Here is a 27,528-nt window from a genome sequence, read left to right on the forward strand (position 1 = left end):
GCAGTGAAGCAATTACAGAAGCCAGACCTTCAACCTTCAGCATCCCACAATGATCTTGGGTCCATACTCCCAGAGGGGGTAAAGAATAGGAAAGCTATTGGGGAGCTATGGGATACGGAGGTCTGGTGATGGGAATTGTGCGAAGTTGTACCCCTCTTATCCTATGGTTTGGTCAATGTTTCCTTTTTATAAATAAAAATTTAAAAAATAAAAAAGAGCAAGTTGAAAAAATATATATATGTGGGTGGACAGGTGGCAGAGACGCAGAGCTTGGGTGAAGAGTTGGGGTCCTCTGGCTGGGCAGAGAATGAGAATCTATATTCTCCTCTCAGCACCCATGAGACCTCCAAAAGCTGATGCTGTGGTCCAGCCTCTGTTTGTCCGCATGTAAAATGGGCCTGGCCGTTGCCTCCCCACCCCCCAAGAGCACCTGAGCTACTGGGGAGACAGCGTGTCCACACAGACCATGGGGTGCTGCCAGATGGTCAGTGTGGGCTGTTGCCAGGAAGGGAGAAGGCAGTCAGGGAGCTGTGGCCTGGGGGGAGCTGAACAGAAGAGATTCTGAGCTCAGTTTCTCCTTTTGCCCACTCCCAGTGTCTCTTTGCATCCCACTTTTGGAGCTCTATTATCAAAGGAAACAAAAGCACCCTCTTGAGTTTTCAGAAGAGCTGTGTCATTGAGGGGTGAGGGGGAGCACAGGAGACAGAAGAAAGACCTAGAAAGGAGAAGAACACAGCCACCCAAAGGGGTCTCAGAGGAACAAGAAGAGATTTGGAGGCCACTTTCTGAAAGTGGGGAGATATTTAATGATCTCAGAATCCCTTGGCCTCACCCCACCCCAGTTCTCTCAGTCCCCTCAGCGGGGCAGGAAGCGAATCTTGTAGAGTGGAGGCAGCTTGCCCACCCCACACTCCATAGGGGTGAGGTCGATGTCCTCGGGGGCCATGCTGGTGGCCACGGTGAAGTTCTGCAGGATGGTGGTGAAGAAGAGGAACAGCTCAGCACGGGCGATGCCTTCCCCGAGGCAGATGCGCTTCCCTATGTGTGCAAAGGGGCGGTCAGTGCACGTGTAGGTGAGGACGCTGCCCCGCCCCATCTCACCCCAGGGCCCAGACCCCAGTTCCCCCAGCTTGCACGTGTTTCTCCTTTAACCTGCAATTCTAGATGGACCTTACTGGCTTGCAAGCCCTCTGAAAGCAGATACAGATCCTTGCAAGGATGAACCTTTCGAGCTGGGAGGTGGTGCACCTGGTTAAATGCACACATTACCATGCAGAACGACCAGGGTTTGGACCCCTGCTCCCCACCGGTGGGGGGAGAAGACACTTCATGAGTAGTAAAGCAGGTCTACAGGTGTCTCTCTTTCTCTCTAACTCCTTCACCCCTCCTCTATTTCTCTCTGCCTTATCCAAAAAAAAAAAATGCACCATGCACGTTTTCCCAGGAGAAGGTTTATATCAGTATCTTGTTTGGATTCCAAAGGTTCACTGGCTCCACAGATATAAGGACCCATTTCTCATTGACAGTGTGTGGTCTATGGACATCACATAGTGCTCAGAGGATCCATCAGCCAAGAGGACTTAGCAATTATCAACATTTATGCACCTAAGGAGGGCCCATCAAAATATGTCAAACATCTACTGAAAGAGCTACAAAAATTCATCAATAGCAACACAGTGATAGTGGAAGACACCAACACCCCATTCTCTCAAATAGATCATCTATACAGAGTTAACAAATAAACAGAATTAAATGAAGAGAGAAGCAGATAGATAGATACTGGATTTTCAGAGCTCTTCACCCAAGAAAATGGAATACACACTTGAGTTCACTTTCATTTCTAACTGGACACAATGTACCTATTGTATTGGACACTGTTCAATTCATGGAAATCATATATGTCAAAATTCTTAGAATAGCAGCTGGAAGGGCCCAAGTGGTGGTACACCCAATAAAGCATGCATGCTACCATGTACAAGGAACTGGGTTCAAGCCTTCAGCCCCCACCTGCAGGTGGGAAACTTCATGAGCAGTGAAGCAACTCTGCAGGTATCAATCTTTCTCTCTCCCTCTCTATTTCCCTCTCTCCTCTCCATTTCTCTCTGTTCTGTCCAATTAAAAAAAATAGAAGGAAAAAATAAGCGATGGATTCATAGTGCCAGGACTGAGCCAGCAAAACCCTGGTGACAAAAACAGAGAAAGAAATAGAACATAAGAAAGAAAGAAAGAAAGAAAGAAAGAAAGAAAGAAAGAAAGAAAGAAAGAAAGAAAGAAAGGACAACAGAGAAAAGAAGGAAGGGAGGGAGGGGAAAAGGAGGAGTCAGGCAGTAGCACAGCGGGTTAAGCACACGTGGTACAAAGCACAAGGACCGGTATAAGGATCCCGGTTCGAGCCCCAGCTCCCCAGCTGCAGGGGAGTCGCTTCACAGGTGGTGAAGCAGGTCTGCGGGTGTCTCTTTTTCTCCCCCTCTCTGTCGTCCCCTGCTCTCTCCATTTCTCTCTGTCCTACCCACCAACAACGACATCAATAACAACAACAGTAATAACTGCAACAACAATAAAACAACAAGGGCAACAAAAGGGAAAATAAATTTTAAAAAGAAAAAGAAAGGAAGGAAGGAAGGAAAAGAAAGAAAGAAAGAAAGAAAGAAAGAAAGAAAGAAAGAAAGAAAGAAAGAAAGAAAGGAAGAAAGAGAGGGAGGGAGGTTAGCAGCTGGTCTCTATTATGGGTTCTGAGAACATCTGTTGCTCTGTGTTGATTTCTGGGTGTGCTGTGGGTATAATGTGTGTGTGGCACTGTGTGAGTTTATATCAGTGTTGTCAGTTTATATCAGTGTGGCAGTTTATATCAGTGTGGCACTGTGTGAGTTTATATCAGTGTTGTCTTCTTCTCTCAATCTGAGATGGTGCTGGATCTTCAAGATTTCTGAAAAAGCCCGATTTGGGCATAAAAATATGATGGAAGTCTAAGACATCCCTGCAACTGTTATTGGTGTATGGAGCACACACTACCACCACCTCATACCCCTCCAAAAATAAAAAGCAGGCTCAGGAAGCAAAGAGAACAATGAGAGACTCTCCCTTCCTCTCCCTGGTTCTTTGTCTGCAAGCTGCTGACCCCACAAGCTGTTGTAAGGGTGGTACACCACGAGTTTGCCCAGTCTGTTGAGGTGGTTTTTTCTTTCCTTTATTTCCCTTGTTGTTTTATTGTTGTAGTTATTATTGTTGTTGTTACTGATATCGTCCTTGTTAGATAGGACAGAGAGAAATAGAAAGAGGAGGAGAAGACAGAGGGGGAGAGAAAGACAAACACCTGCAGACCTGTTTGACCACCTGTGAAGCAACTCCCCTGCAGGTGGGGAGCCAGGGGCTCAAACCAGGATCCTTATGCCAGTTCTTGCACTTTGCATCACGTGAGCTTAACCCACTGTGCTACCACCCGACTCCCGCCTGTTGAGTTTTTATAAACTGTACTTGTGTGTACAAATCTTTCTGGAGTATCCAGGGCCTGTGAGACTTGAGCTAAGGAATGCTAACTGGGCTGGGTCCTCTGTTACTCATTCTTTCTAGAACAGGCACATTTTCCTCTCATTTTTCATTTCCACCACACCACTTCTTCCATCTCCTTCACTGCTTTTCTTCTCTACTTCTGTCACCCTCTTGTTTGCTTCTGAAACTCCCTCATCTTTTACATGCATCTTCCTCTCAGTCACTGGAACTTTCCTTACACACTTTTGCTACCCCTTCATCATTAACATATTTGGCTCAGTTTTCTATTTTTCTTGCCCAAAATCATGGTGTGTTTTCTATCTCCCTCTCTCTCTCTCTCTATCTATCTATCTATCTATCTCCAGGATTATCACTGTGGCTCAGTGTCTGTATGATTCCACTGTTTGCAGTACTCATTTTCTCCCCTTTGTCCTTTATAGGAAAGACACCTGCAGCACTGTTCTACTGTTTGTGAAGCTTCCCCTTCAGGTGGGGACCTGGTCTTCAGCCCAGGTCCTCGTGCATTGTAACTTGTGCACTCTACCAGGTACACACACACATTTGGGTCCTCATAGCCTTTTTCTTCAGTACCTACCATGGGGCACAATTCCTCAGTCTCTGTTCACCTGTTTCTCTTCTTTTGTCTACTTTCTTCCATCTAATCTAACTCACTAAATCTGTCCAATTGTCAAGATTCTGACAGTACACACATTTCTCCCTCCTCTCTCATTTTACTACTTTTCTGTACATAATATTTTCTCCCCTTCATTACTTGAGTCTCTCTATGTCACTTTCTTTTTTTTTCTAATACACTCTTCCACCATCGTTTAAAATAAGTATTTTAAAATAAAAGGGTTAAGGACCAGAGGCTAAAACGATGGTGATTATGTCACTTTATTTTATTCATTTCTCAAGGCTCCTCTAGGGTGGTTCTGAAAATGGGTTAGGACAGTGTAGGTGCAGCAACTAGCATAGACTAACTGTTCATTAGCAAAGACCTCTCCTTGAGTTTCTCAGCTGGGCTGACACGGCTCTCTGGTGTCAGAAAAAGGGCCGGTGGGTCCATCTTACCTATAGAGAAAGGCATGAAGGCGTCCATCTTCTTCAGCGCCCCATTAGCGTCCAGGAAGTGGTCAGGGTTGAAGGTGTCTGGTTTCTCAAAGTAGCTCAGGTCATTGAGAGCAGAGTGCAATAGAGGGTAGACTTCAGTGCCCTGGAGAAACGTCACAAGATCAAGAGTTACTGCCACTGTCTCCCAGCCCCAGCCCCAGCCCCAGCCCCAGCCCCAGCCCCAGCCCCAGCCCCAGCCCCAGCCCCAGCCCTTGAGTGAGGAGGGAAGGGGGTGGGGAGCTACAGCATTTAGATTTAATGCTAAAATCAACAGGAAGTTCAGTTTGGGGATGAAGAAGACCCAGGAGAGAGAGACTCAAGGACCCCACTAGCCTCACCTTAGGAATGACGTGCCCTCGGAAGTGAGCGTCTTTGGTGACAATGTGCGGCACCCCAATAGGGAGGAGGTCCCCGAATCTCTGGATCTCGTGGATGACTGCGTCAGTGTAGGGCATGTTGACTCTGTCATTGAGAACTGGAGCGCGATGGGAGCCAATCACCTGGTCGATCTCCTTGTGGACTCTCTCTGCCACAAGAGGGCGCCAATGAGCCTCCTGGTGGAGAGGCGGTCCAGCAGGGTGTGGGGACATGGACACTCCACAGAGAACCAGCTTGAGGAGAGGAAGAGAAGGAGGAAGTGGAGGGAGAGAGAGAGGAGGAAGGAGAGGAGGAGGAGGGAGAAGAGGAAAGGAACAGGAATCCTCATTCTGTGAAGTCTAGTCACTGCTGTGATTCTCTCACACATGCACCAGTAAACACACACACAAAAGCACACACACAATTGTGTTTAGAATTTCAGGGGAGTCTCTGTAATCTCGAGTACAGAATGAACAAATGTCATCTGTATGTGTATTGTGATAATCACTGTGCTAGGTCCTCAAAAATATAACAATGAGAGCAGTGAAACAGCTCAAGGGAAGGCATGTGTTTTTACATATGTGAGACCCTGATTCAAATCCTGACACCACATGGGAGTGTTTTACATTGGGGGAGACTCTGATACTGTAGTGTCTCTCCCTCTCTGTCTTTCTGCTTGTCTCTGAATGAAAAAGCAGTGAGATGTATGTGTGAGACCCCCAGTTCCAGACAAACTAGTTATATATATTTGAACATTAATATATATTCACTGTTTAATCCTAACAACTGGATTTTTAGTGATGCAAAAGATTATAAAATAATAGGGGTAAATTCCACACCACTCCCACCACCAGAGTTCTGTGTCTCCCACTCACCAACTAACAACAACCTCTGTGTTCTCCTAAAGTCATAGTTATGGGTTGAGTATGTCTTTTTTTCTTTTTTCAAGTTCATGTGTTTCAATTCTCTATATTCCTCTTATGAGTGAAATATCATAGTTGTTCTTCCTTTTTCCTCTTCCTAACAACTGTTTACTTCCCAAATGCTAGATAACAAATATATATACTAATCAAATGATCAATAGTTCAGTTCATGAATTAAAAGATTAATGAAGGGGAGAACATATCAATGAGTTGATGTATATTATTACTTATCAAGTGACAAATAAATTGATGATTCCATCATAATAAGCCATAGACAAAGAAGTGAATTTGATCAGTGATCAAATGGGTGAGGTGTTAGGTCTATGAAAGAACAGGTGAGTCAATGCATTTTTAAAAGAATAAATGAGTGGAGAGACTGACAGATGGATAAATCAAGGATGAACAAACAAGTGGATGATCGAATGTGCACATAAAGGAACTAATGCATAAAGGATGATGGAAAATACTGGTGGAAGGGCTCAGGAGTGAAACCTAACTCCCAGCAGGACAGGTGGATGCGTACCTGAATCGATGACAAATGGTTCATTCAGTGAATCCCTGTTTCCAAAGTTCAACAAGATGAATTACTTAATCCCAAAACATGAGTGCATGTGCAGTTCTTTGGATAAATCATTGATGAAAGAATAAGTATACAGAGGCGAATGAGTGAATAAAAGACACATAGGTCAGTGGGTGGTTGAGTAGATAGGTGGAGGAAGGGATGAATGGAGGGATAGAAGAATGAGTGACATAGGACCTTGCCCTCAATATGGATCAACAACAGTAGAGAATGTTCCATACTTCAAAGGGAGGCTAGACAACATGCTCTTTGTGCCACCTGAGGAAGATGGATCCTGAAATTGGGGCAGCTTGGAACATTCCTACTCATGACCACAGAATGTGAGCTCAGATCTATAGGGATGTAAAGGTCACATAGTCTCCTCAGCTGAATATGGGCCCCAGATGAGATCAAATCGATGAGGTTTACAGTCAACAATATTTATACACCTTTCCCATATTTGGGAACTACTCTCTTCCCTGATCCAGCTTTCTGGTCCTTTTTTCAGCCATGACATCATCTCCCCAGACAATAACTTGGATCCACCTGCATATCAGAGGTCAGGTTCAGGGGAAAAAAACTAGTATAGTCATGGGCTCTTTGGAATATAACTAAAATAGGACTACTAACTATCTACAAAACGGAGACCCCCAACTCTTCATCTGAACTATTCCAGCCTTTAGGTTCATGACTAGTCAATAATTTGTTTGGCTCTATATGTTAACTCTTTTTCAGTCACCAGGTTCCAGATGCTAACATGATGCCAACCAGACAACCCCACCAATGTATCCTGGAGGTCCACTTCCCTAGAGCCTGCCTCACTAGGGAAAGAAAGAGGCAGGCTGTGGTCCAGGAGGTGGTGCAGTGAAAAAGCTTTGGACTCTCAAGCATGAGGTCCTGAGTTTGCTCTCCAGCAGCACATGTGCCAGAGTGATGTCTGGTTCTTTCTCTCTCTTCCTATCTTTCTCATAAATAAATAAAACACTTTTAAAAAAAATTTTAAAAAGAAAGAGGCAGGCTTGGAGTATGGATTGACCTGTCAATGGTCATGTTCAGCGGGGAAGCAATTACAGAAGGCAGACCTTCCACCTTCTGCATCCCACAATGACCTTGGTTCCATACTCCCAGAGGGTTAAAGAATAGAAAAGCTAGCAGGAGAGGGGGTGGGATACGGAGTTCTGGTGGTGGGAATTGTGTGGAGTTGTACCCCTCTTATCCTATGGTTTTGTCAGTGTTTCCTTTTTATAAATAAAAAAAAGAAGAATGGATGAATATATTTTAAGTGATGGAAGTAGAGGATTAAGGCATTCTTCATACATTCACCCACAAGCAAGGAGGTGGACATGTTCAAATCTTGTGGTAGTCCAGGATTATGCTGCCACTCTCATTAATACAGGACTCCCAGCCCTTGTTCTACAACCCAGGAAGGGATCAGAAACCTCCTTGAGTTGAGCAAACCCAGCGTGCCCACCTCTGATGTGCGGGTACTTGAGCATGAGCAGGAATCCGTAGCGCAGAGTGGTGCTGGTGGTCTCCGTGCCGGCGAAGAAAAGCGAGAGTGTGGTGATGATGAGGTTCTTCTGGTGAAACTCGGTGTTGGGGTTGGACTTCTCCTGCATCCAGAGGGGCGGCTTTCAGCCTGGGGTACATGGAGCCCCCCACATATGTCTCTGTTCCTGAGAATCTCATTATGCTTTTCTCTCTGTGTGATTCCAACTCTCCCCCCGCCCCGTTTCCATCACTCTCTTGGTTCCCACCGATATTTCCTCCTTTTCCTACTCCCCATCTCCATCCTCTGTTCTTCCTTTCCCCCTCCCTTGTCAACTCCCCACCTTTTTTCTCTCCCTTCCCCACCCCAGGATCCCTCTCCCAAGCCCCCACTTTGTCCATTTTGAGCAGGTAGGTGTCGATGAAGTCCCGAGGAGCACTGGGGTCCAGGGTCTCTCGGTGCCTCTCCACACTGCGCCCGATGAAGGCATTGATCTCCTGCAGGTTGTTGTAGACCTGAGAGTGTGTACCAGGAAAGTGCTTCATGACAGAAGAGAAGAGCTGGAACACCTGTGGGGAGACCAGGAGCTCAGAGTCCCCCAGGGTTGAGCCAGCAGATCACAGGAAGAAACAGCCCTCCTGGTCTCTAGCACCTCAGTGGGGCAATGTCTTTCTGTCTGTCTCTGTATCTGTCTGTCTGTCTATCTATCTATCTACATATCGTTGTCTATCTGAGCCTCTCATTCAGTGATACTATGTTTTCTTCACATAGGTGTGCCTTTCTACATCTTCATCCCTCACCTAGATGAGACTAGTTTCTAGAGACCACTCTCATGCCTCAAAGAACTACTTGCAGATTTTCTCTCTCCCAGGCTATGGAGGAGAAAATTGAAACCATGTGTTGGTCTCATCCCAAATATCCACCCCAGACCCCGCTCCAGATTTTCCCATCAGACTCTCACAAGAGCTCATGAGACGGGTGTTACCGCTCAGAATGACAGCAAGGACAGGGCAATCGCACACACAGTTGAGGACACACATTACAAAGCACAAGGGTCCAGGTTCAAGATCCCACCTGCAGGCAAGAAGCTTCACAAGTGGTGAAGCAGTGCTGCAGTTTTTCTGTCTCTCTCTTTATCTCCCCCTCTCCACTCAGTTTCTCTCTTTCTTAATTCTATAAATAAATATATTTTTAAGATTTTTTTACATTTATTTACTCCCTTTTGTTGCCCTTGTTGTCTTCTTATTGTTGTTGTAGTTATTGTCGTTGTTATTGATGTCATCGTTGTTGGATAGGACAGAGAGAAATGGAGAGAGGAGGGGAAGACAGAGAAGGGGAGAGAAAGATAGACACCTGCAGACCTGCTTCACCACTTGTGAAGTGACTCTCTTGCAGGGGAGCTGGGGCTCGAACCAGGATTATTAAGCCTGTCCCTGTGCTTTGCGCCAAGTGTGCTTAACCCGCTGCACTACCGCCCAACTCCCAATAATTTAAAAAAAAAAAAAAAGAATTACAGCAGAATCTCTAAGACTTTCTAAAAACCATGTTTTCTTTGGGGAAAGGAAAGAGAGTCGGGGGGCACAGAATTGTGGTTGTGGGTGCAGTGCGGCCCATTCCCCTGTAATCTTAGGAACTTGTAAGCCATTACTAAATCATTAATAAAAATTAATTGCCACTTTCCAGGAGCATGGCCATGAAATAATAAGAACCAAATAATTCCACCTGGTAGAATAGCAGAAATCACATTCAAACAAAACATGGACAAGAGCACAACTGTCCAAAATCACAAAGACCTAGAAAAAAAGTCTGAGTTTTAATTCAGAAAGCATATTATGAAGGCATTTGAAGACTCCATGCATAACATACAAACACAAATTAAGGATCTCAGAGATGACTTGACCAAAGAGCAAAAAAAAAAAAAAAAAAAAAAAAACCCTCACAAAAAGAATTCCAAAAGGAAATATGAAGTAAAGGGAAAGGGGAGCACTAGGGCTTACTTAAGAGGCCTTATATACAGAATAAACTAGCTTCCAGCAGGGCTAGAAGATAAAACCACCACACTCTCAGAGAGTGAAGCTGCTAAAGAGGAAAAGTTTATGAAAAATTAAACAATTCTCTATGAAATAGCAGATTCCATCAGAAGAAAAAATGTGAAAGTTATTGAGGCACCTGAGGATGAAGCAAAGGAGCAAGGAACAGACAGCATATTCAAATAAATCATTGAAGAAAAATTCCCACACCTGGGCAGTGTTCAAGATATAGATATAAAGGAAGCTGAACAGAAACCAAAACAACTGAATTCCAAACAGCCAACACCTTGACACATAATAGTAACACTTTCCAAAAGTAAGGACAAGGAAGAAATAGTGCAGGCTATAAGGGAAAGGAAGAAGTTGATATACAGAGGCAGAACAAGCTTTGACCAGGTTTTTCAGCACAAACCCCAGAAGCAAGAAGGGAATGGCATGATAGTTTGACAGTATTAAGAGGCAAGAGTTACCAGCCATGAATACTCTATCCTACCAAACTATTCTAGTGTGAAGGACAATTTAAAAGATTCCCAAACTGAAGGAATTCATCACCATCAACTCTACCTTGAAAGAATTACTGAAAGGAGCCTTACAGGAAAAGAAATAAAGTAGTTCTAACTTTAAATGAGGTAATCTGTGGCAGAATAGACCTGGGAACTCAAAACAACAAATCGAGCAAACATATAATAAAAGGGAAATAGAAAGGACAGAGTGATATGGCCAATGTTGGTGAACCAGAGCCAGCTATCAAACACTTAGACACCAGCACAGAAACTCTAAAATCTCCATCTTTGCCTCACCTTTGCTGGAAACTGAAGGAAGAGTAGTGGGTAGGGTAGGTCAGGAAAGGAAGGATGAATACTGAATGACAGAGTCAGAAATTTAGCAGATACCTGTTGTGCAGAACTAGAAAACCATGCACATGTATAGACAAATGTGCTATAATTCATTAACCCCCAGTAGAAAAAAAAGAAAAATTAGTTTATTTATGTAAAAAATGTGAAAGAGGGCGGGGTAGATAGCATAATGATTATGCAAACAGACTCTCATGCCTAAGGCTCTATAGTCCCAGGTTCAATCCCTGCACCACCATAAACCAGAGCTGAGCAGTGCTCTGGTAAAATAATAACAGTGATAATAATAAATAAATGTTAAAGAATGGCAGAAAGTATACCGTCTGGCAGTATTGTATACATTTTTATTTTTACTTTTTTAAATTCAACATACAAGTAACCCTAACAAAATGAGATAGAACTGCAAGGATCCATGTACACTAGGATGTTTTCCTTTGTTTGTTTGTTTTTCCTATCTGGGGTTCCTTGTTCATAGATTCAACCAGTCCTGAATGTCAGTTGGTTGATTCCCAAGGTAGAATGTGCACACTGAACTCAAGGACCTACTCAAGAATCCTGGTTCGAGTCCCTGGGTCTATACCTGCACAGGATTGGGAGGTGGTCGCTTCACAAGTGGAGAAGCAGCTATACAGGTGTCTCTATGTCTCTCTCCCTCTTTACTTCCCCTCCTCTCTCAATTTCTCTCTGTCCTAACCAATAAAATCAAAAAAGGCCACTAGCAGTAATGGATTTGTAGTGCTGACACCAAGCCCCAACAATAACCCTGGAGGCAAAAAAAAATGTGCACATTGAAAGAACCCACTATGAATTATACTCAGATGGACCTTGGGGTACATGGGGGGGTGTTCCCTACCTATGAATTGCAGAGAGGTCATCTGTACAATAGGTACTTCAGGGTTGATCAATAAAGAAAAGCATAATTTCCTCCTTTTAGAAAAAGAGTGTATTTAGTTAGTTGTCAAATATTTATCTACTTGTGTATGTGTTTATTTAGAGAGATAGTGAGAGAGGAGGGAGAGAGAGAGATGAGCAGAGCAGCTTAGAGGAGCTCAGCTCTGGCATGAAGTGGTGCTGGGATTGAAGCTGTGGTGTGTGGTCAAAGCTTAGTGCTCTCACAGGCTGAGTTATCTCCCTGGGTCCTGGTTCATTGCTTGTTTTTATGTGTCCTCAAATGTTTTCAAGTGAGTCTCAGAGAAGAAATGATTTAGAGGAACCAGCAACAAAAAGTAAAGCATATAAAGTCATCTCTCTCTCTCAATTCTGTCTCTCAGTACATCAATCTCTCCATCCCTGTTTCCTCTCCTCCTTCTCTTTACCCTTATGCAAGTGCCCTCACCTCTTAGTCTCCCCTTTTTTCCTCATTCTCTGTAACTCTCCATCATTCACCTGTTCTTTTTCATAGTCTCATTTTCTATTTATTTCATATTTATTTTATGACAGAGACAGAGGTGGAGAGGAGCCAGAGTCCTGCTCAGCTCTGATTTATGATGGAGCTGGGAATCATTTCCCTGGAACCTCAGAACCTCATGCATGAGAGAATGTCTCCCCAGCCCCCTAGTCTTAGTCTCTAGCTCTAACTCCAGGTTTCTGCCTCCCTGTTTCTGCTGTCTATTGTCTCTGCCCTTCCCCCCATCCCACCCAGATCCTTTCCTGGGCACTCAAAACAGGTTATCCCTTTCTGTTACCACCCCCATCCCCACTCCCTCCCCCACCCCCACCTGGCTGGAGAAGGAGCTGATGAGCGCGAAGCTCTTAAAGAAAAGATCCAGCAGCCGCAGGAACTGGGGGTCACTGTAGGAGAAGCGTTCCCCAAAGACGATGGAGCAGATGATGTTGGCCGTGATGGAATGGAAGAAGAAGGTGGGGTCCTGGAGGGCTCCTAGGAGGAGGAGTAGGCACAGGTCAGAGGACACAGACTCAAAGGACTGGGGAGCCTTTGGCAGCTCCCCCTTCTCTGTGAGACTATCTTCTGTCTCCCTCCATGATCAAGAGAAAACAGGACAATGACTGTGGACACTCACTGCCCTGGAGTCACATGGTTGCTTTACTTCCTGCTCTCTGCAGCCCTATCAGGATGGTGCAGTTCTGTTGCTAAGCCTGTTCCACTTCATGTCAATGGGGGTGGAGGGAAGGGGAGGGGAGGAAAGGTGTGTGTGTGTGTGTGTGTGTGTGTGTGTGTGTGTGTGTGTGTGTGTGTGTGTGTGTCCCACACAGAATGACATCAGGCCTTGGTGCTTGCTCTGCCTTGAAACAGACAGAGCTAAGTCCCAGGGGTGGGGAGTAGGGGGCACAGGCTGGCTTCCATCCATCACGTGTGCAAATGTCCTAAGCTCTGCTCCCCCGCACCTTATTCTGTCACTCCCCCTGGCTCTCATCTCTCAGACTCTAGGTTCTCTCTGGTCTCTAGAAAATTCTCTGCACCTGCCAGCTGGAGTCAAGTTCAGGCTGGAGGATGAGAGTGCTGTGAACCCAGGTCAGTGCAGCCTCCCTGAGCCTCAAGCACTGTCTTCTCTCCTCTGCAGACCCCTTCCTGTGCCTGTCTTCATCTCTTCATTATTGTCTTTGCATTGAGTTGAGATAGTTCTCCACCACTGCACAGGTGTCAGCAGTGCTTTCTCACACCTTTTCAAAGTTGTCCCACCACCAATGTGTCCAAACCCTTCCTCCACTGTCTCCTGGGCCCCCTCCACCACTCTGTGTCCCCCATTCACCCTCCCTCCCTCTGGCAACCTTCATTCTGCACACGGAATCCAAGCTGTGAGTTTGGCTGAGCTGCTCCCTGGCTCTGTCTCTATTCCCCATAGAGGAGTGAGTCAGAGAAGAAGACATTCAGAGCATCAGGAAGAAACAAGGACTGATATCGGCCACAGAGAATTATAGAGACGGACAGGCTAGGTGTCTTCTTCTCTGACTCACCTTCCTACTTTCTCTGCCTCATTATGTCTCTCTCTGTCTTGGTCCTCCCATTTCTCTCTATCAATCTTTTTTTCTCTTAATGCCTCTGTGTTGCCTTCAGTCTTTCACAGCCCCTCCATTCCTATTCCTCTCTAGCTCTCTGAGACTCTGCCTCCATCCTCCAAGACTTGATGTTTATATCTGTAGTCTTGGGGCCGGACAGTGGCACAGTTGATTAAGGGCATATGCTACTATGAGCAAGGACCCAGGTTCAGATCCCCACTCCTGACCTGCAGTGGAAGGAAGGAAGAAAAGAAAGAAAGAAAGAAAGAAAGAAAGAAAGAAAGAAAGAAAGAAAGAAAGAAAGAAAAGAAGGGAGGAAGGAAGGAAGAGAGAGAGAAAAAGGGCCACCAAGAGCAGTGTACTTGTCATACAGGCACCAAGCCCCAGCAATAATGCTGGGGGCAATTTTAAATAAATAAATTTGCATTCTACTGAGAGAGGACCCTCTCACCTGTCTGCCATATAAACACTGTTAGTGAGAATTCAGAAACAACAGAAGTGCTTCTCTTTTTTTTCAATGTCTTTCTCTTCACTGTTTCTCCACTTCTCTATTTTCAAGTTATATATATATTTTTTTTTATTTTCCACCAAGGTTATCACTCGGGCTCCAAGCCAGCACTACAAATCCACCACTCCTGGTAGCTATTTTTTTACTTTTTTCTTATTTCTTTCATTCTATTTTATTAGATGGGACAGAGAGAAATTAAGAGAGGAGAGGGAAATAGAGAGGGAGTAAGAAAGACACCTGCAGACCAGTATCACAGCTCATGAATTGTCCCCTCTGTAGGTGGGAAGCAGAGGCTTGAACCCACCAGGTCTTTCTACACAGTAACATGTGCACTAACCAGGTGCCCCACCGCCAAACCCCCTACAGAAGTGTATCTTTGATGGTCCATCTCATGACCCTCTTTGTTCACCAGAAATTCCCTCTATGAAAGATGGTTAGATCTTCCCTTCAAAGGAACATGATAGAACAATTGTTTAATACAAATTTTTATATAATTTTTTATCTATAGGCACCTGTGATCAGTAATTTTGTGTTCTTTAGGTCAGATAATAGTTACTTGCAGTGCTTGCTAATCCTCCAACAGAGACCCTCAGACTCTCTTCCTTCTTTCCTTATTTAGACAACAGGGAGACTGTGAGCTCTGAAGCCCAGCCCAGGGGGTGGAGGAGACAGTTCTGCAACAGGTATAAAAGATGGGAGAAGGGTGAGGGGGGCATACTGCTGCCTGATGGCCTCTGTTGGAGGCACACCCTTTTGCAAAAGAATAAATGTCTTGCTTCAACTCCTTATCTTTTGCCTGGACAAGTAATTTTAATTGGACATCATTTATAATATCTCCAAGTAGGAAAACTCAGTTCATTGTAATCATGATGGCTGACCCTTTTCTCTGCATGCTATCTTTTATGTAAGTCCTATTCCTGTCTTTAATAGACACAGCCAATCTAGAAGTTGGCTTCCTTGAGTTGAGTAAACAGTGTTGCAATCTAGAAGCTTCTTAGATAGAGATTCTTGCCTCTCTGCATTCTGTAACATTTCAGGCTCTCTGCACTCTGTAACATTTCCCTCTACCCTGTTCTGTCTGTTCTTATCCCTCTGTCTGATGGTCTCTCAGGACCCACCATTTTCTTGCTCAACCACTTTCCATTCTTGGTCACTTCTATCTTTCTCTTTCCATGCCCATCCCAACTCTGTCAGTCAGTGTCTCCCTCTCCCTCCAGCCCTCGAGCCCAACACCAGGACTCACCACCTGTTTTCCGAAGCAAATCCACCAGACACTGAGCCTCCTCCTTAATTCGCTCCTCCACACTCCGCTTCCCCATCCCGAAGTCCCTCATGGTGGCCAGAGAGAACCTCCGAAGGGCCTTCCAACGCTCCCCATTAGCAAAGACCACCCCTGGAAGGTAGGGGAGACATGGGATGCAGAGGAAGAAGGAAGAAGTTTCTTGATGGTCTTATTCCACCCTTTAAATATCATTTCCAGACCCCCATGCCCTTTCTTCATGGTAACATTGAGGCCCTTACCATATCCCTGGAAGACAGCATCAACCACAGCGATTTTTCCCCGACCAGAGAAGGCGTCAGCATGATCCACCAGGGCCTCCTTGATGGTCTCTGTCCCACACAGAATAACAGCAGGTGTGGGCCCCAGGTACACAGTGAAGACATCTCCATATTTGTCCCGGAGCTGCCAAACACATCCAGGGTTAATAGTAGTGTGCATCTCTATGGCCATCCCAAAAGTGAAGCCATGGAAACACCTTCATTACAGGTTGATAATGAGTCTCCCTCCCAAGAACTTCTACTTCGGGGCCAGGAGGTGGTACACATTACAGTGTGCAAGGAGCTAGGTTCAAGCCCCTGGTCCCCCACCTGCAGGGGAAAAGCTTCACAAGTGGTGAAGCTACAAATAACAATAAAACAACAAGGGCAACAAAATGGGAAATAAATAATAAATAAATAATAAAAAATGAAATCAATTTAAAATATTTAATGTTGATCTCTGTAAAGACATCTCACTAGACTCCCAATTTCCATTCCTCCAATCATTTCAACATCCACCCACCAAAGAGAGATTAAGCCAATTAAGATGCAAATTTATATCCCCAACCAGTTCCAAACACTACAGTGTTCTAAAATACTTTGTTTATTTTATTTTCCCCTTTGTTGCCCTTGTTGTTTATCTTTGTTGTGGTTATTATTGTTGTTGTTGCTGCTGTTGTCATTGTTGTTGGATAGGACAAAGAGAAATTGAGAGAGGAGGGGAAGACAGAGAAGAGGAGAGAAAGATAGACACCTGCAGACATGCTTCATCACTTGTGAAGCCGCCCCCCTTGCAGGTGGGGAGCCAGGGACTCAACCAGGATCCCTGCACCAGTCCTTGCACTTCACACCATTTATGCTTAACCCGCTGTGATACTGCCCGATCCCCTATTTATTTTATTTTAATAAGAAAAAAGAGATACAGAACAAAAGAGGGGGGCAGGCAGTGGCATACCTGATTAAGCACACAAATTATGGTACACAAGGACCCAGGTCCCCACCTGTAGAGGGAAGCTTCCTGAGTGGTGGAGTAGGGCTGTAGGTATCTCTCTGTCTCTCTCCCTCTCTATCTCCTCCTCCCTGCTCAATTTCTCTCTGTATCTATCCTATAATAAATAAAGATTGGAGAAAATAGAGACAGAACAGAGCACTGTTTGGCTCTGGCTTACTGTGGTACTGGGGATTGAACCTGGGAGCTCAGAGCCTTAGGCATGAAAGTCTGTTGCAGAACCCTTAGGCTGTCTCTCCAGCCCCCTATGATGCTCTAACTGTATTGAGAGTAAGACTGCAGTCTCCAATATGGTCCACACAGCCCTTCAGGATGTGGCCCATTGGCCTTCTTTTCTACCATCCACTGAAACATGGGTCTCAGGAAAGAGCCATGCAAACAAAGTAATGTTTGGGGAGACCATGGTGGATGGATCCTTTTACTCAGTCAGATTCTCCTGCCATTTTCTCCTGTAAACTTGCTGAGCCTCCTTTGGCTCCAGAACACTTTCCTGATAGTTGTCTGGCTTCTAATCTTACAGGATCTCAATACAGACAAAAAGCAAGGCTGAGAAAACAGAAGAATGAATATGGGATGATCTATCTCACTCTCAGGCAGAAGTTGAAAAACAAGATCAGAAGAGAAAACACAAGTAGAACCTGAACTGGAATTGGCATATTGCACCAAAGTAAAAGACTCTGGGGTGAGCGGGGAGTGGAGAGTACAGGGCCAAGAAGGATGACAGAGGACCTAGTGGGGGTTGTATTGTTATATGGAAAACTGAGAAATGTTATGCATGTACAAACTATTGTATTTACTGTTGAATGTAAAACATTAATTCCCCAATAAAGAATTTTTTTAAAAAAGAAGCATAAGTTGTTCCCTGAGAAGCTAGAATGTAGACATCAACTCCCCCACTTCTAATGTTAAAAAAAAAAAAAAAGCAAGGCTGAGCCTATCCTGCTCACTTAGTCTGAAAGATAGTCCACCACTAGACAGTTAGACAAAATAGCACCCTGTTCCTTTTCAAATGCAGCTCCTGCCTACCTATTATTTCCTTCCTTGTCTTCTATGCCTTGACCAAGGCCACATCACTAATGCTGAGAAAGTAACCCAGGTTAGACTTCCCACAGAATACCTTCTTACACAAGGTGTCCAGGAAACTAGCACTAAAGAGGGAATAGAGGAATGAGTGAATCAAAGCTACTGTCCTTCCATACACACTTGCCCAGAGGCTCTAGGCAGCATCTCATTTAATCCCCCAAAACAATCTTCCTAGGCTACATTCCTAAGTCACCATCTCATTTTAGGGAGGGAAGAATCTGTTCCATCTTGATGTCCACTCACCCATGATCAGCTCACAAAGGTTCAATGACAATGGAGGATCATGGGCACCTGTGAAATTCTTGGAGAGTGTCGGGAAGAGCTAGGTGTCTGAAACTCGGATTTCTACCCCAAGTGTACATGGAGAGGGAGTTGATAATCTAATTAAATTCTCAAGGTTTCAGTTGATAATCTAATTAAATTCTCAAGGTTCCAGTAGCACTGGAGACAAAGACACCTGTGGCGTGGGCTCTAGCTTCTCCTCTGTGAAGTCCCCATGCTCTGACCAACGACATGTACTGTCCTGAGCTGAGTCTCTCTGTCCTTCCCTCTAGAAAGTGGACCATTCTGTCCTAGTCCTGCTGAAGAGGAGGATGCCTGTGATTTCCTCCCAACCCCAACAACGCAGATCTATCCTATAACATCAGACTAAATGAAAATACCAAGTTCTATTCTAGTATCATAATGATACCTTGAAGACAGTCAAGAGAAACAAATAATGGGCACCTGGGACCTCCATCGTGTGATCAGACTCTCTCTCCCCTCCCCCCTTTCTCTCTCTGGAACAAAGAGGGAAGTCAAACCCAAGAGTCAGCAGAGGACTAACCAGTGCAGATAGAGGGAGATAAAGGTCCATAGGACAGCTAGAACTCATTGCCCATGCCCCAGTTGGGTAGTGAAAGTGCATTACATTACTATTAGACACAATTACTAATAAGGAATCAGGCTTGGAAATCCATGGGTCCATGACTATCAGCTGTCATGATATCACCAGAATGTTCCCTACCAATAAGCCAGACCTGAGTTCCCATCCACCCAGCCCTACCTCCCCTTGGCACTGACATGGGTCAGTCTTTATTCTATTTGTGACAGAGAGGAAACCTCCCTGATTGGCATTGCCACCCCCAGTTTCTTTCTCTCCCACAGGTGGGCAGGCTCTCAGAGGTAAATGAGGGCAGAGGAACCTGAAGCTCACACCCAGGGCTCATCCCAAATAGCTCTCCTGCCCTCTTGGCCTCTCCCGGGACAGCAGCCACCACTGCTGTCTCCCCACTACCACCACCCCACTCCATCTCCACGATCCTTAGAACCACACACACCCTTCCCTTGAGCCTGGAAAAACACCCCACTCCATCCAGTGAGTGTTCCTCAAGTTCCCAGTGGGTAGCCCCCCTCCCACCCCAACTACCTGGGCCTCACCTTCATGAAGGACTTCAGCAAGCCATTTCTATCCATCTGCAGAAGGTTCCCCAGGAAGGGCAGAGGTCGGGGGCCTGGTGGGAGGTGGCCATGGCTCCTGGGGCGACCCCTGACCACTAGAAGCAGGAGGCCAGTGAGGAGAGTCAGCAGGAGGAGGGCGCTGAACTCCATGGTCCCGTGCAGCCCGTCTGCCAGCCCACGGCAGCCTGGAGTGAGTGGAATCTTTTTATCTGCAACTTATAATGCCTCTGATTAGGTAACTTCATCCATTTCCCCCGCCCTCCTGCTCTCATCAGTGTCCAAAGTGTGAAGAAAAAAAAGAAGAAAACAGTTGCCATAGGAGCCATACTTCCTGCTCTGGCAGACAAGTGACCCGACTTGGCACACCCTCTCTGGATGTTGACAGAGGAACCAAAATCCACAATTGCATGTGTTTGCAGGGGTGAGTGCAGGGGCTCGCTGGGATTTGGTTGGGACTGTGGCTTTCTGTTCCTGCATCCATGAATCTGTTTTTCTGCACATATAACATATAAAGCCAAACAAATTGTTGACTAATCATGAACCTAAAGGCTGGAATATTGCAGATGAAGATCTGGGGTCTCCATTCTGAAGTGGGTCTGCATGGGAAGGGCTGTCTGTATGTATGTTGGCTGGCCAGTGCGTGGTCCTGGGTCTGAGACTGCAGGTGCGGTGCATCTACTTGTGCAGACACACGCTGGCTGACTGGTGCATGCTGTCATAGGTACCGCTGTGTTTGAACTTGTGGGGTGAAGCCGACTCTTCCTGTGTGTGAGTTTGTATGTAGCGGTGTTCATCTTAGATCTGAGATGCATGCATCTTCTATCCCTGTCTTTCATTAACATATACATGGTGGGGCTTTTTTCTCTTTTTAGCATTTATTTTTAATTTGATAGGACAGAGATTACTTGAGAGGGGAAGAGGAGAGAGAGAGGGAGAGAGAATTCTGCAACACTGTTTCACCACTTGTGGAGCTTTCCCAGCTGCAGGTGGGGCCTGAGGGCTTGTCTTTGAGCATACTAAATGTGTGTGCTCAACCAAGGGTGTCCCACCTGGTCCCACCCCTACATTTTTATTTGTGAAAGAGAGAGGTCGGCTTGGGGGGTGTTCAGAGCACTGCTCAGCACTGCATCCTATGGTGATGATGTTAGGAATTGATTCTGGGTGCTCTGGGGCTTCCAGTATGCGAGTCTGGGCCTCTAACACACTGAGATATCTCTTCAGCCAACTCTATATTCTTGGCCTCTACTGGTCTCCAGTCTCCCTTTATTAACCTTCCTTTCTGGGACAACTGAGCAAAGTGATGGGGAAACAGAAGGATCAGGGAGAGACAGGCCTGCTGAGACACAGAGACCAAGACCTGGTAGGTGGAGAGTTTGGGTCCTCTGATTCTCCAATTGCTTTACCCACCTCCAGCCAGTAGGAGACCCTCCCCTTCTCTGAAGCTGCCTGCACAGCTTAGTTTCTTTTAGTCTCCTCCATAGTAGAAACTGTGTGTTTCTCTTAGTCTCCTCCATAGTAGAAACTGTGTGTCTATCAGGGTCTCTGTCCCCCCTACCCCCGACTCTCAGCTCCAGAGACAATGAATAAGTGCAGTGGGTACCCCCTGGTCTCTCTCTGCCTCACTGCCCTGAGCCTTCTCCATATCCCCAGCTCTGCAGCTCTGCAACCTGGGGGAAATGTTTGCACTTGCAGAATCTGGGAATGATCTTGTCTTGCTGTGGCTTGGACCTGTTTTTTTACCTTGTTCTTCTCTCTCCTTTACAGACAGAATCCTTCATGCTCTGTCAAAAGCACATTCCTTGCTGGACCCACACCATAATCTCAAAAGTTGCATCAGACTCCTCTGACCCAGGAAGAGAAGACACACAAGCCTGAACTCTCCAAGAAGTGGAACCTGCACTTTCTTAACTTTGGAGAAATGCCACCGTGAACGTGCCTGACCTGGTGTCCTGTCTCCTGCTCTTCTGTGTGACCTGACCAGAGACTTGGGTCCTCACTTAATCCTCCCCTTCTGCCTTAGGTCCTGTTGACACATCCATTTGATAGAGAGGGAGGATGAAGCAGAGAAAGGCTGAGAGCTGCACCCAAGGTCACACAGTGAGTCAGAGATGCAAGGCTCTATCTGACAGCCCCTGCCATTTGATACATGTCTCGACCATTAAATTCAGTGTCCTGGGGGGGGGGGTGTCAGCTGGTGTACATATTGATCTTTGGCACCACAGGGGAAAAAAATATAAACAAATGGGTGGTATAAATGGCAGAAAAGTGACTTACCCTCCAACTCCCATCACACACATACACACACACCTTTTAGCAGTAGAATCATCACCAACTTAAGTTGCTGAAGTAATGTGAAAATGCAACCACAAGCCAAGTAATGTTAGAAGTCACTAGACATTTCAAAAGACTAGTATACACCCACCTCAGAGTTTCCAGAAGTACAGAACTTCTGCCAGTGCTTTTGACCCCCATGAGGCTGATTTTGATCTCTGACTTCCAGAACTGTAGGACTAATTGTGTTGTGTTAAGCCACTAAATATGTGCTGACTTGCTACAGCCATGCTGAAAATCAATCGATAAATAAAAGTGATGAACTGGTGATGTTGCAGCTATTAGTCACACGGTTTCTTTCTACAGCTGAGAACTCTTTTGTATGGGTGTCCACAGCGTGCTTACCTATGGATACATTCAGGGGCATTGTGGTAATTTCCAGTCCGGGGCTATTACAAACTCAAGCTGCAAAGGAATAGCTCTGTAGACAGGGACTTGTACAAATGCTTTCAATTCTCTTGAGTGATTGTGAGGGCAATGGGGGAGAATGGCAGTCAACTTTTGATATATTATGATTTAACTTGCAATTAGTTCAAAAAACATTCCAATTTCCTTTTTTTCTTGATCCGTGTTTTTTTTTTTTCTAAAGTGCCTTGTTCTTTTAATCTGTGCATATCATATTAAGAACAGGGCTACCTTAAACACCAAGTTTCAAGATAGGACATTAATGGAAGAAGATAACTTTGGAATACTTTGGCTTCTTTTTTTTCTTTTTTAATTTTTATTTATAAAAAGGAAACACTAGGGAGTCAGGCAGTAGCGCAGTGGGTTAAGCGTAGGTGGTGTAAAGCACAAGGACCCGCGTAAGGATCCCAGTTTGAGCCCCGACTCCCCAACTGCAGGAGAGTCGCTTTACAAGTGAAGCAGGTCTGCTGGTGTCTATCTTCCTCTCCCTCTCTCTGTCTTCCCCTCCTCTCTTCATTTCTCTCTGTCCTATCCAACAACAGTGACATCAATAATAACAACAATAGTAAATACAACAATAAAAAAAAAAAAAAGGGGGGCCCGATGATAGCTCAGTAGGTTAAGCGCACTTGGCGTGAAACACATGGACCGGATAAGGATCCCGGTTCAAGCCCCCAGCTCTCCATCTGCAGGGGGGTCGCTTCACAAGCAGTGAAGCAGGTCTGCAGGTGTCTGTCTTTCTCTCCCCCCTCTTGTCTTCCCCTCCTCTCTCCATTTCTCCCTGTCCTATCCAATAACAACAACAATAATAATAAACACAACAACAATAAAACAAAAAGGAAAAAAAATAGTCTCCAGGAGCAGTGGATTCATGGTGTGGGCACTGAGCCCCAGCAATAACCCTGGAGGCAAAAAAAAAAATGGCAACAAAAGGGAATAAATATATTTTTTATATTTTATTCCCTTTTGTTGCCCTTGTGTTATTATTGTAGTTATTGTTGTTGTTATTGTTGATATTGTCGGATAGGACAGAGAGAAATGGAGAGAGGAGGAAAAGACAGAGAGAGGAAGAGAAAGACACCTGCAGACCTGCTTCACCGCTTGTGAAGAGACTCCCCTGCAGATGCGACTCCTCTGCAGATGGGGAGCCGGGGGCTCGACAGGGATACTTATGCTGGATCACGTGCACTTAACCCACTGTGCTACTGCCGGACTCCCTGAATAAATAAATATTTTTTTAAAAGGGGGGGAGGAAACACTGACAAAACCATAGGATAATAGGTGTACAACTCCACACAATTTCCACCACCAGAACTCCATATCCCATCCCCTCTCCTGATAGTTTTCCTATTCTTTATCCCTCTGGGAGTATGGACCCAGGGTCATTATGGGATGCAGAAAATGGAAGGTCTGGCTTCTATAATTGTTTCCCCACTGAACATGGGCATTGGAAGGTCAATCCATACTTCCTTCCTGTCTCTCTCTTTCCCTAGAGGGCCAGCTGGGGAAACGGGGCACCAGGACACATTGGTGGGGTCGTCTGCCCAGGGAGGTCCGTTTGGCATCATGTTAACATTTGGAACCTGGTGGCTGAAAAAAGAGTTAACATATAAAGCCAAACAAATTGTTGACTAATCATGAACCTAAAGGCTGGAATATTGCAGATGAAGATTCAGGGTCTCCATTTGAAGATAGCTAGTAAGACTATTTTAGTTATATTCCAAAGAGCCCATGACTATACTAGTTGTTTCCTGAGCCTGATCTCTGATATGCAGGTGTGTCCAAGTTATTGTCTGGGGAGATTACATCATGGCTAGAAAAAGAGCTAGAAAGCTGGATCAGGGAAGAGTAGCTCCCAAATATGGGAAAGGTGTATAAATATTGTTGACTGTAGACTCCATCAATTTGATCTGGGGCCCACATTCAGCTTAGGAGCCTATGTAACCTCTGCATCCCTGTAGGTCTGAGCTCACCTTCCGTGGTCATGAGAAGGAACATTGCAAGCTGCCCCAATAGCAAGACCCATATTCCTCAGGTGGAAGATACAGTATGTTATCCAACCTCCCTTTGGAGGATGGAACATTCTCTACTATGGTTGATCCACACTGGGGGGAAGGTCCTATGGGGACCCACAAAGGGGTCTGTTGTGTTGTTCCTAATGGAGATGACCAATGACATTGGAGAGAAAGATCTATGTGAGGTCTAGGCCCATCATGTCTGTGTAGGAATCTCAGGACTCCCTGACTAGGGCCCCAGATGATGGGCTGGCCTGATAGTGACTAAAGAGGTCCCAGGATTATCACTGGGACTTGTTGCCTGTACATGGAATCTACCACTACCAGCTGCCCTTTTTTTTTTTACTTCTTAGAACATAAAGAAATTAAAAGGCGAGGAAAGAGGGAGTGAGGGAGCAAGAAAGAGAGACACCTGTAGCACAGCTTTACCACTTGTGAAATTTCCCCTCTTCAGGTGGGGAGCAGGAGCTCAAACCCAGGTCCTTGTGCATAGTAATATATGTGCTCTGCTGAGTGTACCCTACCCAGTGTGCCACTGCCCAGCACCCTTGGCCATTATTTTTACACTTATCCAAGTTCCAAATAGATCCTTTGATCAAGTCTCCTCTGTGTTACTTGCTCTAAGTTGTGTCAGCTGTGATATAAACTGTGCAGCATTAAAAGTTAATAGCTGCCATATACAATATTTGCCTTCTTACCTTTGTTCTATAAATAAGATCTTGATAATCAATGTAGTGGCTGCTTCCTTACACAAACACAGTTGCCTCTTGGAGTGGATTTTCCTTCTTGGAACTGAGCTTTTACTACCTGGAAACATGTGAAGATCAGAATGTGTAATCATGGGGCTGGGTGGTGGTGCACCCAGTAGAGCACACACAGTTACCATGCACAAGGACCCAGCTTCAAGCCCCTGGTCCCACCTACAAGAGGAAAACATTGTTAGCAGTGAAGCAGTGCCACAGGTGTTTCTCTCCCTCCCTATCTTCCCCTTCCCTCCTGATTTCTCTCTGTCTCTATCCAATAAATAAATAAAAATATTTTTACAAAATAAACAGCCTCTTCTTGTCTTCTGGAGAATCAGGGTCTGACATCTAGAAGACAGTTATTCAAAGTAATTTAGCTAATTAGTATTTTTAACATTTTTTATTAATGACTTAAGTAGCAGATTTTAGGAGTATTTTCATGTTCACACATGATGGATGTGAATCATTCAAAATATATATCCAAGGGCCCAGAAAGTGGCACACCTGATAGAGCACATGCATTACTATGTGCAAGTACCCAGGTTCAAGTCTCTGACCCCCACCTGTAGGGGAAAAGCTTCACAAATGGTGAAGCAATGCTGGAGGTCTGCCTACCTATCTTATCTATCATCTATCTATCTATCTATCTATCTATCTATCTATCTATTGCCTTCTCTCTCTCCCTCTCTGCTCTGCCTCTCTCCCCTCCCCTCTCAAATTCTCTTTGTCTCTATCCAAATAATAATAATAAATATTTTTTAAAGGAGCCAAGCAGTGGTGTACCTGGTAGAGCACACAAATTACAGTGCACAAGGACCTGGGTTCAAACCCCCTTCCCCCCCTACTTGCAGAGAGCTGAGTTCGCAAGCAGTGAAGCATTGCTGCACGTGTCTGACTCTCTCTCTCTCTCCTTTTCTATCTACTGTTTCCCTCTCAACTTCTCTCTGTCTCTATCTAAAATAAATAATAAACTATATTTAAAAGAAATTTAAATTAAAAAAACATACATCCAGCTTCCTTGCTTCTCTGTCTTACAAAACCTTTGTGGAGTCGGGCGTAGTGCAGCGGGTTAAACGCAGGTGGCACAAAGCACAAGGACCGGCATAAGGATCTCAGTTCAAACCCCCCTCTCCCCACCTGCAGGGGAGTCGCTTCACAGGCGGTGAAGCAGGTCTGCAGGTGTCTATCTTTCTCTCCTCCTCTCTGTCTTCCCCTCCTCTCTCCATTTCTCTCTGTCCTATCCAACAACGATGACAACAACAATAATAACTACAACAATAAGACAACAAGGGCAACAAAAGGGAATAAATAAATAAAATAAATATTTTTTAAAAATCTTTGTGGCAGCATCTGGCCCACATACACCCCAAAGGTGTTCCAACAAAGAGCTCACAGCTAATGTTAGTTAGCTTAGAGAGAGCTTCCCCTTCTGTCCTCATCATTCTCTTATATCATCAAATCTTACCTTTTTTTTTTTAGTTATTATTGTTGTCGTTGTTGTTGGATAGGACAGAGAGAAATGGAGAGAGGAGGGGAAGACAGAGGGGGAGAGAAAGACAGACACCTGCAGACCTGCTTCACTGCTTGTGAAGCGACTCCCCTGCAGGTGGGGAGTCGGGGGCTCGAACCTGGATCCTTACGCCGGTCCTTGCGCTTTGCGCCACCTGTGCTTAACCCGCTGCGCTACAGCCCGACTCCCCAAATCTTATCTTTTATGCTAAGAAGTGTATTCTTGCCCAACACATTCTATAACTTCTGAGAATGGTCATTTGTATTCTTGGCAAAGCATACTGGAGTTAAATATTGAGATTGCTCATCTTTCTTCTTTGGACATGTCCCCGCTGGAGAATTTTGCATGCCCTGCCTGAGGTTTCTCTCAGTAAAATCTAACTCCAAGTAATGCACCAAAGCAATAACAACAACAATAATAACTACAACAATATAACAACAAGGGCAACAAAAGGGAAAATAAATAAATATTTTTTAAAAAGAAATGCACCAAAGCTTGATACGTCCATATATGATGTTTTTTAAAAAAGGGGAAAAAAGTTTCCGTGTCTGTTTCTATCACAAAGACAAAAGTCTTTGGGAGCTGAGGTGACAAGAATGCCACCTGTCAAAAGATTGTTTCCTGAGTCACTTAGATTCTCCTGGACTTTCTTTCTTTTTTCCTTCCTTTCTTTCTCTCTCTCTCTCTCTCTCTCTGTCTCTCTCTCTCTCTTCCTTCCTTTCTTTCTTTCCTTCTCTCTTTCTGCCTCCAGGGTTATTGCTTGGTGCCCACACTATGAATCCACTGCTCCTGGCAGCCATTATTTCCATTTTATTGGATAGGACAGAGATAAATTGAGAGAGGAGAGGGAGATAGAGGAGGGGAAGGAAGAGGAGAGTGAAGAATCAGAACTCTACTTGTGGGAATGGTGTGGATCAAACCCCTGTCGACATGCAATAAATAAATAAATAAATAAGGAGTCGGGCAGTAGTGCAGCAGGTTAAGCACACATGGCAAAAAGCATGAGGACCAACAGAAGAATCCCAGTTTGAACCCCCGGCTCTCCCACCTTCAGGGAGGGTCACTTCACAAGCGGTGAAGCAGGTCTACAGGTGTCTATCTTTCTCTCCCTTCTCTGTCTCCCCTCCTGTCTTGATTTCTCTCTGTCCTATCCAACAACAACAACAACAGCAATGA

The 27,528-nt window shown here is 45.0% G+C and overlaps 1 protein-coding gene across 1 annotated transcript; it reads right to left on the reverse strand.

The window, feature by feature from the left end:
- Positions 1 to 782: 782 nt before the first annotated feature.
- Positions 783 to 19,558, reverse strand: LOC103125774 (cytochrome P450 2B11-like). The gene is made up of 9 exons (XM_007536599.3): positions 19,328 to 19,558; positions 15,799 to 15,961; positions 15,521 to 15,670; positions 12,530 to 12,690; positions 8,320 to 8,496; positions 7,910 to 8,051; positions 4,938 to 5,125; positions 4,561 to 4,702; positions 783 to 1,038 (listed from the first exon to the last, which is right to left on the reverse strand). The coding sequence occupies exons 1-9, from the start codon at positions 19,496 to 19,498 to the stop codon at positions 857 to 859; spliced, it is 1,476 nt and encodes a 491-aa protein (XP_007536661.1). The 5' UTR covers positions 19,499 to 19,558; the 3' UTR covers positions 783 to 856.
- Between the last annotated feature and the right edge of the window lie 7,970 nt (positions 19,559 to 27,528).

Source organism: Erinaceus europaeus, chromosome 2 (genome assembly GCF_950295315.1).
Source record: "Erinaceus europaeus chromosome 2, mEriEur2.1, whole genome shotgun sequence".
Lineage (NCBI taxonomy): Eukaryota > Metazoa > Chordata > Mammalia > Eulipotyphla > Erinaceidae > Erinaceus > Erinaceus europaeus.

Excerpts from the sequence above, each read along its gene's own strand:
- LOC103125774 (XM_007536599.3), bottom strand. The coding sequence starts at position 19,498 with ATGGAGTTCAGCGCCCTCCTCCTGCTGACTCTCCTCACTGGCCTCCTG. Across the intron at positions 12,691-15,520 it reads TTTGCTTCGGAAAACAGGTG|GAGCCCTCCAGGACCCCACC; the intron begins GTGAGTCCTGGT and ends TCCTCCTCCTAG. Across the intron at positions 4,703-4,937 it reads GAGGGCACGTCATTCCTAAG|GGCACTGAAGTCTACCCTCT; the intron begins GTGAGGCTAGTG and ends ACGTTTCTCCAG.